This window comes from Hippopotamus amphibius, chromosome 9 (genome assembly GCF_030028045.1).
Source record: "Hippopotamus amphibius kiboko isolate mHipAmp2 chromosome 9, mHipAmp2.hap2, whole genome shotgun sequence".
In the NCBI taxonomy this organism is placed as follows: domain Eukaryota; kingdom Metazoa; phylum Chordata; class Mammalia; order Artiodactyla; family Hippopotamidae; genus Hippopotamus; species Hippopotamus amphibius.
This window is the reverse complement of record NC_080194.1, coordinates 135,689,671-135,702,501: the sequence shown is the minus strand read 5'-3', so window position 1 is coordinate 135,702,501 and position 12,831 is coordinate 135,689,671. Positions and strand designations below refer to the sequence as shown.

General features: G+C 53.2%; 1 protein-coding gene across 1 annotated transcript in view; it reads right to left on the bottom strand.

The window, feature by feature from the left end:
- The window catches only part of XYLT1 (xylosyltransferase 1), a 318,736-nt gene that overhangs the window by 128,675 nt on the left and 177,230 nt on the right, over nt 1-12,831 (bottom strand). The window contains exon 3 of the mRNA XM_057748725.1: nt 10,597-11,107. Coding sequence (XP_057604708.1) covers nt 10,597-11,107 — 511 coding nt within the window. The remainder of the gene's footprint in view (nt 1-10,596; nt 11,108-12,831) is intronic.

Below are 12,831 nucleotides of genomic sequence, written 5' to 3'. Positions count from 1 at the left end.
TGAGGGGAGAGAGTTCCAGAAGACTTCCAGAAGGAAGTGATATTGAAAGGAAATCCTAACCCTTAACTGACAAATAATTTGAGAGAGGAGGAAAAGCAAGCTGCTTTTGCTGGTTTGTGCAAAAAGGAGGGACTAGCTTGGACAGACTTGTCCACAGGCTGCTGTAAGCGCCACGCCAGGGCTCTCCTTCTGCACGAGGGCTCTGATTTCCTGGCCCTGGGTGGCTCACACAGCCAGCTGCACCCAAAGGAAGGAACGGCTCAGAGCACAAGAAACTGTCCTAGTGACTCGTCTTTGTCTGCTTGGTCCCGGGGCAGGTTCTGGGCAAGACACTCACGGAAGCTGAGAAAAGCATCACGTGCCACGTGGCTGGGAATCGGGTCCACGGCGCCCACCCGGGAGGCTGGCTTCCGAACCATAAGAATCTAATGCCGATTTGTAACAGGTGCTTGTAAACATTCTCTGGCTGAACAGAGGGAAAATTTTAAATATTCTCAAACACAGCATTTCATGCAGCAACCCGAGGAGGCAGGAAAGGCATCGAACTACCCATGGTACAGGTGAGAAGAGAGGCTCAGAGAAAACAGGGGCCTTTTGTAAAGGTCCTCCAGCTCACTCAGTAGTAGAGGGGGCCACCAGGCTTTCAAGGAGAGACTGGTTCAGAGCCTTCCCCTGAGCCTGCATTAGCTCAGCGACAGCAAAACAGCCCAAGGCACATCGCCTGCTTGAGTCTGTTTCACCGCTGGAGGCCTACAGGATTTCCCTCTGTGGCTTGGATGTCCTGGAAAACAAAGGTGCCACAGGAGGTGAGGCCCCCAGGAGTGGACAGCCGGAGGAGTCCAGGCTGGGGTGGGGGTGGAGGTGGAGGTCAGGGCCCAAAGCTGGAAGGAGCATGGTTCTCTGGAGGGGATGTGGGACCCATCCCCAGCCCCAGCCTGCCAGAGCCTTGCTGGTCTTTGGGGCTGATCTTCCCTTGGCTCTCCAGTGACGTCAGTTTGGTCCCTACAGATGCCTCTGCTCCATTCTCCTCACTCAAGACAAAGACACAGATCATCTAAACCCAGTGATTTGGGGAATTAATATCCGACTGGGAAGAGAACAGACTCCCTCTTGCTCATACTCAGAGCTCCCCAGGTGGCCTTGTTAGTTCTTCAACCTCCCTCTGCCTCCTACTGCCTCAGGGCCTTTGCACATGATGTACCTTGTTCCCCCTCCTGCCCTTTCCCTAGTTAACCCCTCCCACTCTTCACCTCTCAGTCCCACTAAAATTCAACCACATGTCTCTGCAGAATCAGTGGTGCTGCTGCAATTCTGCATTTATTCATGCATCTTCCCTCCCACGTTTAACTGGCCGCCAGCTCCACAAGGACAGGGATTCTGTCTGTTTTCCTCCCAAACAAATCCCCCAAACCCAGTGCCCCGCACAGACAGCGGGTGCTGGATGGATAACTGCTGAATGAGTGAATGTTGAAGGGAGCTGGGAACGAACATTTTCAGTCCCCAGTTGGTGTCTGTGCCACACAGACTTCTAACATTCCTGCCCTAGCGCACACGGGCCTCTGCGTGACTCCCAGAAGGGGTAGGTTGAGCCACTGAAGCTCAAAACAACCGTGTTATCTTCTTACCCAGGGGTAAGAATGAGGCCTATGACCTGCCAAGCTGTGGTTACTCACAGATGATGAGTGAGACTGAGCCCCTAGCACACAGAGTGGATCTGGGGCAGAGGCAGATAAACAGTAGAGGGCGCTTTCTTCCTGCCCCACGGGCAATCTCAAGGCACACGCTGCTGGCTCTGCAGACAGCAGATCTGCCTGCTCACTCCACCCGCCCGGCCACCTGTAATAGCCCAGCCGAGACTCCGAACAGTTCTCCGGGCTTCCGTCCTCACCCCCACCATCTACTGTCAACACAGCAGCCGGGGATCCTGCTAAACACCCAGCCCCCAGCCCTCACCCTGCTCCAATCCCTCCAGCAGCTATCCCAAGTCACTCAGGTAAGAACACAATCCCTACTGGTCTGCAAAGCCCTGATTAGGCAGGCTCCCTGCGGAGCTGCTCCAAGCAGTGGTCCACAAAGGCAGGGTTATCAACGTGCTCCCCATCCCCTAGTCTCGAGATGTCATTGTGAGCACATGAGAAGGAAAAAAAAAAATACATCTAATCACGACCCCCTTGTCTCAAACACACTGCGGAAGCCTCGGGAAATGTCTGCCTGAAGTTTCCGAATGGGTGTGCCCGGGTGAGGCCGGAAGAGGCACTAATCCAGCTCTTTCAGGGCTGGAGATTTCATCTTTTCTCCGTGCCTAAACCCTTCAGCTCTGCCTTGCAGCCATGGCAGTGAGGGAACACACACACCCTAATGATGAGTTTCAGAGTGAAGGGCAGAGCCGTGCAGCTGGCAGGAGGAGGAAGAGGAGGTGGGGAAGGAGGTGGGAGGGAGGTGAAGGGGCATTTACAATGTTTCCCATAACTGCGCATTTCGCTTTCTAAAAAGCCATGTGGGCGATTCCAAAATGGGGAGCGGGGAGAAACACCATGCTGCCTTAGAAGGAGACGGCAACATGGGATTGGCCCGTGGGGACACCCACCTTCCGATGGGGAGCCTTGGGGGACTGCTGGCCACACAACCTGGCATGCAGAAGAGCTCAATAAATGCTTGTTCAAGGGTTAGGCTTGAGTGGGTTTTGTGCTCCAAAGAAACCCCTGAGCCCAGAACACCAACTGTTGGTCACCTCCTTCCAGTCCATCGCCAATCCCAACAGCTTTTCCCTACTACCCTATCCTCTCACTGGGGCGGTTGCAAGAACCTCCCCATGATTTCCCTGTTCCTAGGCCTTCCTTAAAGCTAAATCAGGTGAGAAGTAGGATTGGTGGCTCGTATGGTAGCTCTGTTTTTAATTTTTTCAGGAACCTCGAGACTGTTTTGCACAGCGCCTGCCCCATTCTGCATTCCTACCAACAGTGCACAAGGATTCCAGTTCTTTGCATTCTCAGCCACTTTTGTTGTCTTTTGTTTTTTTGATAACAGCCATCCTAACTTGTGTGAGATGATATCTCACTGGTTATTTATCCAAAAGAATTGAGATCAGCATCTCAAAGAGATATTAGCATGCCCACGTTCACTGCAGCACTGTTCATAGAAGCCAAGATGTGGAAACCACCTAAATGACCGCTGACAAATGAAGGGATTAAAAAACTTGGTATATACCTACAATGGAAGAGTATTCAGCTTTGAAAAAGGAGGAATCCCGCAATGTGTAACACATGGAGGAGCCTGGAGGACATTGTGCTGAATGAAGTCAGACACAGAAGGAAAGATACTGGATGATTCCACTTATACAAGGAATATAAAAGTCAGACTCATAGAAGCAAAGAGCAGAATGGTGGTTGCCTGAGGCTGGGGGGGATGGGGAATGGGGTTCAGTGGGTATAAGGTTTCCGCTGAGCAAGAGGAATAAGCTCTAGTGATCTGCTGTACAACACTGCGCCTGTGAATAGCAGTATGCTAATTACACACTTAAAAATCTGTTCAGAGAGTAGGTCTTATGTTAAATATTCTTATCAAAATAAAATAAGATTAAAAAATTTAAAAGTAGCATAACGTTTAATAAAAATTCGAAATCAGGTCATGTTAAAACTGTTCAATTCCTCCAATGGCTCCCATCTCACTGGCATCAATTTCTGAACACTTGGCCATGGCCTGGCCATACCCCAGGATCTGACCCTTCCTCCCTCTGCTCCCCTCACTCCTCCCTCTGCTTCAGCCACACTGACCTCCCGGCTGCTTCTGGAACATGCAAGGCTGTTTGCTAGGACTGGTTCCTCTTTACCAAGGCTCCTCAGAGAGGCCTTCTGTGGCCACCCACCTAAAATGTCCACCTCCCCTGTCCTGTCGCCTGCTGTGCTTGTCTACATGCACTCGTCACACCAGACAGTGGGCTACAGGTCTACTGGTCCACCTGTCACCTCTGGCCTCTCCCATTAGGGCAGAAGCTCCACGAAGGTGGGGCTTTTGGGCTGCACGCCTCCTGGAGTCACCGTCCAGGTTATGTCAACAGACATGGTGGCCCAAGCTGTGCAGGGCCAAGGCCCTGCGGGGACAAGGCATCCTGTGCTTTTATTCACTGTAATGTCCCCAGATCCTAGAGCAAGGGTCGGCAAAGTGCGGCCCACCGCTGCCTGTTTTGGTATGGCCTGCGAGCTAAGAGCAGTCTTCATAATTTTAAATAACTGAAAAAAAACAATCAAATGGATAACCTTTCATGACACATGAAAATTATGGGGAATTCACATTCTGATGACCATAAATGAAGTTTTATTGGAACACAGCCACGCTGGTCGTTTACTCTCGTATTGCCTGTGGCTGCTTTCACGCAGAACTGAGTAGCTGTGACAGAGACCACGCAGCCTGCAAGGCCTCACGTTCACTGTCTGGCCCTTCTCAGAACACGTCTGGGGAGCGCTGGCCTGGGATGTCACCTGGCACCGAGTAGGTGACCAATGAATGAGGTCGGCTGATTTTTTCTGGACTCACCACGGTCAAGGATCCCACCCCTCCCTCGGAAGCCCGAGGAGGGCCTTTGCGATTTTATTTCAACCGCACTGAACTGTTACTGGAAACCTCCTTGTTACTGGGGTTTCCACCTTCCTCAGCAGAAGACGAAAAACGGTCCTCTGCAAACCCGCCCTTTAGCAAGCGGCCCCATTCACTCAGCTGGGCTGTGGGAGGATCATTCAGCATCTTCACACCACAGCTGTCCATGAGCTGCCCACGGCTGTTCCCTCACTGTCTCATCCTGAGATACAGCAAAGACCTGGGAGGAAGCAGTGTCCCTGCCCGACAGATGGGGAAACTGAGGCACACGTCCCGGGGCCCTCGGAGTGGCCGAGCGGACATCCACATCTCCATTTTCCCTCCGTGCCAGGCTGCCAGCCATGCTTTCACGTTACTCGTGCTGTGCAGTTAGCCCACTGCCCCAGGGTGTGGAGATGTCCAGGAGACAGCCCTTCTGCAGCTGGCAGCACCATCTGCCAGTCTCCCTTTGGCCACCTCCACCCAGAAGCCCATTTGTCCAGAGTCTTTGGCCTCCTGCAAAGGCTGATGGGTAAAGACGGGTTGTCACATTCACAGACAGTTACCTTTCCATCAGAAACCTCCTCCTGTGCATCCTCAACCCTAACACTGGAGACGCTGCTCCTGCCGTGTGCACGTGCTTGTAACCTTGCAGCCGGTCAGCTGACTCAAAAAAGACAGCCCTTGCTCTTCACTCACCAGAGGCCCACTGGCCTGCTCAGTGGCTGAGGCCCGGAACCCCTGCTGGCAGCCCAGCCCCCTCCCAGTGACTACTTTCCCGGGAACGTCCCAGTTTTCATCTCTCACTCTTCACCTGGACAGCCAGGCTGCAGTCACCCCACTGGCTTTACCTGGTACAGCAAAGGGCGAGGAGGTGCTGGAGAGACGGGGGTAACCAGTGGTACCTCTCTTGAGATGCTTCTATTTCCCTGAGGCACCTTAACTCAGGATGGAAGGAGGCTGGTGGCCCATGAGGGCCCTTGGAGACAGCATCTTGACATTTAATTGTTCCGAAGATAATGAGGTATTGTCTGCCTAGAATGCCTCTTACAGGTCCAATGGTCTTTATTGGAAAAGACGATTACTGGGAAAGCCAGCCTCTGCCTCTCACCAAGGTCAATGTGTCCCTTGTGACCAGGGCTCCCTGGGGAAGGTGTGGTCCAGGAAGGCTTCTCTGAGGAGGAGGCATTTAGGCTGAGATCTGGAGAGGAAAGAGGTGGGGTGGAGTGGGCAGGGAGTGGGTGTGGGGGGGGGGGGGGCGTGGGCAACAAAGCAAGGGGCTGGGACGAGCCTGAGAGCCTGGCCGAGGCAGGCGGGGCCTTGTCTGAAGACCAGAGCAGGAGAGCTGCAGCAGGCAAGGGGCGGTCACTGTGGAGGAGGCCCTCCGCTCTTCTCAACAGCCCCTTCATTTACTCCACCCCCACTGCCTCGCTGCAGTCGACAGCCAAGCACATGTGTTGTTCCCTAGCCCCTCTGCACCAGGCGTTTCATATGCCCGATCCCATTTCAGCCCACAGCCTATGAGGGTAGGGTACCAGGATCTGTATCCATTATGCAGATGAGGAAGCTGAGGCACTAGACAGTCAGGGTCACACCGTCAGAAAAGATGGAACCAGGACTCAAAACCCAGTGGCTGCAGATCTTCGGATGCAAAGCTTTTTTCCAATCCAGGCCACTCTGGGCCTTCCATCCAACATGGTTTCATTTCTGTGAAACTCGGGGAGGTCCGGCTGGAGTGCCTGGAGGCCCTCTGGTGATCCTGGAGCCCAAGGAAGGGACAGAAGGTCCAGGCAACTGCAGGGGTGAGGTGGGGGTCTTGGGGGCAGGGCCGCCAGGGTGGGGAGTGTGGGCGGGGGTGGGGGCTGGTGGCCTTCTGTGCTGCAGTGAGGACGGCAGCTCGGGGAGCAACGAGGGGCCCCTGAGGGATGAGAGATAAGCCTCTCAGAGGCCAGGCTTGGGGGCTGATTGGGTAGAGCACCCTCTCCTCGCTCACCCCATCTCACTCCTAGTGGCTGCGTGGTCCGCAGATCCGTCCTTTCTTGGTGAAAACACAGGTCACCGTTCTAGCTCTTCTTCTAGGAGGAGGAGTGGAGCAGACAAATCACAGAGGCAGGGAATCTGTCCGTGCAGAGCACACCGCTCCTGGATTCTAGACTTCCCTTTCCCTGCGTGCTGCTGGGGGTCAGGGGCTGGAGGCGTGGGGGTGCGAGGAGCAGGAGCCCTTACACCAGCCAACACTTAACATCTATTCCCTCGGACGTTCTCAGACTTCAAGCCCTGAGGCCTTGTGTCCTTAATTATATTCAACTTCCGGCACCGTGTTGGCTGAAGTTTGGGTGTTGCTGAGTTGGGCAAAATGACGATCCGTGTGTACATCTGCTTGTGGACGTGTATGTGTATGTCTGTTTACACACACACCCGACTTCCCCTCTCCTCCCCGCTCGGCTTCCTCGTGGAGCAGGAAATAAAAGGAGCACAGAGCCGGAGCGCCCATCCCTCCTGCGCAGAGGGAAATCCGGATGTCACAGTTTCCAGAAAGGGAACACGATCTCCGTATGGGGTGTAATTACATCTTAGCTTTCTGCAGAAGAATAGTTTATGGCTTAAATGCTATTAATTGTAAGCCGCTTTGTTCCACGGGAAGTTGTTCATTGATAACTACCCAATTAGGGTTATTTTGCAATTAGTCTATTCACAGAAAATTTATTGCAAAAGGGGGAGGCTGTGGTGCAGTCGATGAAGGCACTGCCAGGGCTGGGTGCGCCAAGGTTCTTACACGCCCAACTTATTAACCAGCTCCCGGGTCCCGGGAGGGTGTGCCACCTTGGCGGACCCAGCAGAGGTCACAGGGCACCCCTCACGCTGCACTCCCACGCCGGAAGTGTCTCAGCAGGACTAGGACAGGCGTGGGGACCCCTTCCTCCACTGGCCACATCAGCCCTCTTGCTCTCACGAACACGCCATTCTCCTCGCAACTGTACTGAAGGCGGAGAGACAGCCGGTGGGCTCAGGCCATCCCCGAGGTCTGATGGTTTGGGCTAAAGTGAAGCCTTCTGCCTCCTGAGGAGGGAAAGGCTCTGGGCAGGATGCAGGCTCTATAACCTGAGATCCGACACGAGCTAGTCCTGCCGTCTACTAGCCATGCACCTCTTCGAGCCTCCATTTCCTAATCTGCTCAATGGGTTGACAAGAGACCGACCTCACAGGGCTGGTGTGAGGACTCAGTGGGATGGGAGGCACAGTGCTGGAGGTACTACTACACAGAACCGGGACCTAGCAGGGACCAGCAAACTGGCCCCGTGGCCACGTCCCGCCCACTGCTTGCTTTTGTAAACTGAGTTTTCTCGGAATTAACCAACCGCATTTGCGTGTGTCACGTCCCAGCTGCTTTTGAGATACAACGGCAGGGCTGAGGAGTTGTGACAGCGACTGCACAACCCACAAAGCCTCAAAAACTTACCCTCTGGCCCTTTATAGGAAACGTGTGCCAACCCTCGGAATACAGCGCGTACCTCCTGTTACTCTCATGGAGAGACACTCAGCTCAGGCCTCTGCCAGACAATGCACTAGCTAAGAAAAAGCTTTTGGAAACACCTCCACGTGTGTTTCTGCCACTGTGTGCCAGGTCGCGTCAAGAGTGTGATGGGGACCCCGGGACCACGCAGGCGAGAGCGGTCTGAGCGAACGTGCAGGGGAGAAACAAACCTTTTTAAACCTTTCTATTGAAAAGGGTGCAATACAGATGCATGCTTCCAACTGAAAACTTTAAAAATACAGACGAACTTGGGTAAAGAGTTGACGCTGTCCCTGCTGCACCCTGCCCAGAGGGGGCCGCGTGAAGGGCTTGTTGTGGACATTTCCAGGCCCCGCTAAGCACTTACCCACGTGGCCACCCCCACCTAATCCACACCCTCCGTTCTGTGACCGGTAGTCAACAGAGAAGCACGTGTGAGAGGTGAGCAGGCCTGAATTTTAGCTCAAATTCAGTCTCTCACTGATGAGGTGACCTTGACGGTACGTCTCCTCCCCTCTATGGGCCTCGTTTCTTATCTGTTCAGGGGAGAGACGGAATTAGGATTTCTCTAGGGGTGACCTAGTCTCCTTTTCCTTGGGAGCCATTCTCACCCCCCACCTTCTTCTGCATCGAGAGAGATGGGGGCCTGAGGAGGCGCCAGGTGTCTTCCTGCCTGGCTTCCAAATCCTCCGGTGCTGGGGAACCGAGAGACCCCCGCCCCACCCTGCTGCCTGGTCCAGCTCTGCAGTCGGCTTTTCTGATGCTCTGACCTTCTGTCTCCGCACCGCCGAGGACCCAGCGCCTCGCGGGCCCATTCCCCTTCCAGGCGTGGACCCTGCCCCTGCCCCATCCAGTTCTTTCCACGTGTCCTCCCCCCAGCCCTGCCCTCAGGACCTCTGGGTCGTCCCACAGCTGGGGACTTTTCCCCCCACTTGAGAGTGAACTAAAGCATTTGCTGGTATTTGAATTTAGAAGCAACAAGGAAGTATTCTGAACACTTGGCCACTTAGTGAGGGACAGTGAGGTACCCCTGAATTGACTGTGGCCAATGAGAATGAGGGGTGACGAGGAGCAAATTACGAAGTGGGCCCCAAGGGAGGACCGAGTGGGAAGACCCTTCGAGTACTTAATGCAGGTGCTTCCTGGACAGATAATGAAGCCGGAACCAGAGAGGGGAAGGGGCTCTTCCTGTGAGTTCATGGCTGAACTTGAACTAGGACACACATCTCGCCATTTCAAATGCATCCCTCTCTGTTCGTTCCCAATGACACCGCCTCTTTCTTCTTTGTAGAAAGTGTCTTTTGATGCCGTCCACCCTCCGCATGGAGAAAACCTCTGGGCGAACTAATTCACAAACTATTTGGGATGCAAGGTCTTCTTCAAGGAAAAATAAAATCTACTGGCATACAGTGAGCTTGTGTGGAGGGCTGGGCGGCATGGGTGAAACGGCAGCAACCACCACAAGTTAACTGTAGCCGGATGATGGGAATATGAAGGCTCCCCCTGCTCTGGGATGGGTTTGAAATTTTCTGCCATAACATATATTTTTTTTAAGAAGGGATCTTCACAAAATAGGACCTAACCCAGGATGGCAATATCTCTATCTCAGGATGCCTCAACTTGTAGGCTTGTAAGGCCACTTACAAGCCATGAGACCTTGGGGAAGTTATTTTATGTCTCTCACCTGAAAAAAAAAAAAAAGTTACGCTCACAACAACAGTGCCAACCGCACTGGGCGGTGGACGAGTTGAGCTGATTGAATGCAACGTGCCTGTGCTGTGCCCAGGACACAGTGAGCACGCAATACCTGTTATTACTCCCCTTCCACGTGCACTGGAGCAGGCAAAACCCACCAGCAAGGAATACAGGACAGCGGCGTGAGGTGAGATGCAGAGATGCACCGCCCCCGCTCCAGATTCTGAGGACCCTCCCCTGCGCTTATGAACGCCACTGTCACAGCTCCGACCTCACACGGCATCACAGCAAGAGGTCTGATTTATCACTGGTCGTCAGCACTGAGAAGAGGGCCCAGCACAGGGCAAGAGGGAGGGAGGACGAGAGAGGAAGGGAAGGAGGGAGGCAGGGAGGGAGGGAGAAAATAAGGAGGGGCGGAATTTTAGATGGAGGAAAATAGGAAGGATGTTTTTCAGAGCCTCCATGTCAATGCAACCAGCTAGAAACCTTTCAAATCCTATTCAATTACAGTAATATTCATGTCAATTTCAATCCCAATATTCTGCTGAGATAGAAAACAAACTATATCAATACCACTGCTTCCTACAACATCCACATAAGCCCTGAATGCACTGTATTTTATCCTTTGCCACAAAAGCAACTCATTAAAGCCGTCACAAAAGGTCATCTGATTTCGTGAAACTTTTCTCACACAAAACTTCAGAATTCAGGAAGGCGCCAAACAAAAGATCTCCAGTCTCGATTTGGGGTTTGAAAAATAAGGCGGTCGTTCTGAGAAGGTCTGAGAATGTGAGCAGCACGGGGCTGGGACTTACCTTCCAGGGGGCAGAACCGAGTGACCTTCTCTGGCATCAGCAGCCCCAGCTTGTGGCGGCAGTAGGTCTCCGCGATCTCCTGGCGGCAGTGCTTGGACTTGGAGCGGGACAGGGCGGAGATGGCCTCCTTGCCCGAGATGTCACACTTGAGGGGCTGCTCAGGCTTGATCTCAGGGGAGCTGGCTGCGCTCTTCCGGGTGTGGGGCTGTCTGGGGGCATCCTTCCTGAGGCTGTCGTTCACCGCGGCTCTCTCCCCGGGTGGCAGCACCTCCCTGGTACCTTTCCCCGGGGACGGACGTCCCTTTCCCTTCTCCTCCTGCTCCAGCTTCCTCTTCAGAAGCTCCTTCGGTCCCCTCGGGGGTTTCTTGGTCAACTCGGGCTGGTGCTTCTGCTTTTGAGTCCTGGGTGCAAAGTTGCTGTTATCCACGTTCTCAAAATCCTTGGGCACCGAATTCTCATTGTTGCTGTCTGTTCGCACTTTCTCTTTCAGCCGGTGAGAGAAGTAGCCGTCCTGGAGAAGATGGAAAAGAAACAGAAACGTGACTTGAGCCATCACGCTAAGCAGGCTAGACCTGGAGAGTGGGGTACGCAGGGTTGGAAGTTTGGGCCCTGCTTCCATGCCCTGCCTTTTTGCTACGAGCTTAATGTTAGACTTCATGTTAGATTTTTCTCTTCGAACCTCAGTTTCCCAACCTGGAAATAGAACTAGAAAATAAAGCTTTGCAAGCTCTAATGAGCTATGACCATGAGCCTCAATGCTTGTTATTGATAATGCTTGTTATTTCATGTAAGTTTCCTTGATCGTCTCTGCCATTGGAATCTGGACAGTTTGTTCCAAGCTTCCTGTTTAAATTCCAGCAGAGAGCACTGTGATGGTTTATTTAATGGCTAGAAATGCCATAATAAAGCTAGAAGGGGAGAAAATATTGGTAGGATAGTATATCCTTTACATTGCCTTTAGGACATGCTCATAGATCTATGCCCATAAGAGAAATCGGACCATGGCACAGTTCATTCGGGGGCGGGGGGGCGCGGGGGGGGACATGACCAGCTATCTTGAGGGAAATGTGCCCTTTATAGGACAATCCTTACAACGAGTCCCCGGGGGGATGCAAACCTGTGACAGTCTTGTGTTTGACCTTTGACACTTGCTGTTTGTACCTGGAGCAGAACTGATTAAGTCACATGGGGTGGGGTGGTGTGAAGAGTCATTCTGGAGACAATGAGTGTTTCCAGGAAGGCGGGCACCCCGACCTCAGCTTCTCCATGGGCAGGTGGGCCCTGGCCACTTTGAGCTCGGATCAAATGCACTGGTCAACTAATGTCCTGCATCATTTCCAACATACATTGCTTCTGCTTGGAGCCCGTTATCAAGGCCTTAACCTGAAAGGGAATCCACTAGTCCCAAAGCTAGTCAGAGGGCACACCGAGGCCACAGAGAACACTAATTGACTCCATAGATCTACAGAGACACATTGGCAATGAGCAGCGATGCTGAGGGCAGACTTCCTCGTTCGTGTTCCTAAATGTGCCGATTAGAGGTTCTCAGAAAGAGGACGGTGGAGCAGAGCAGTGGAGGCAGTGCTGGTGCTCTGGAGCCGCTGACACGCCACTGACACCGAGCGCGCCGCCTCCTTCAGCAGGGCTGCACGCTACTGCCCGCCCTGAGCCAAGTCCTGCTGGACATTTGTCTTTGTAAATAAAGTTTTATTGAAATACAGCCACGCCTGTTCATTTATGGGCTGTCTAGGGCTGCTTTCCCACTACAGCAGCGGAGGAGAGCGGTTGCCATAGAGACGGTCTGGCCTGCAAAGCTTAAAATACTTCTATCTGGCTCTTAAGAAAAAGTGTGCAGGGCCCAGCCCTCCCGGATGTTGGGTTTAGAAGGTTCCCCTGGGCTTGGTTTGATTGTCCTTGTCTCCAGTGTCCCCATTTGGCGCAGCAACGTGTCTACCCTCTTCTTGCCTTTGTCCCATCTCCCCTAGCATCAAGCACCAATTTCAGGAGGCCATAAGAGGGGCATCCCCGGTAGCACAGTGGTTAAGAATCTGCCTGCCAATGCAGGGGAGGTGGGTTCGATCCCTGGTCCAGGAAGATCCCACATGCCGTGGAGCAACTAAGCCCGAGATCCACAACTACTGAGCTTGCGCTCTAGAGCCCGCAAGCCACAACTATTGAGCCCATGTGCCACAACTACTGAAGCCTGTGTACCTAGAGCCTGTGCTCTGCAAGTAG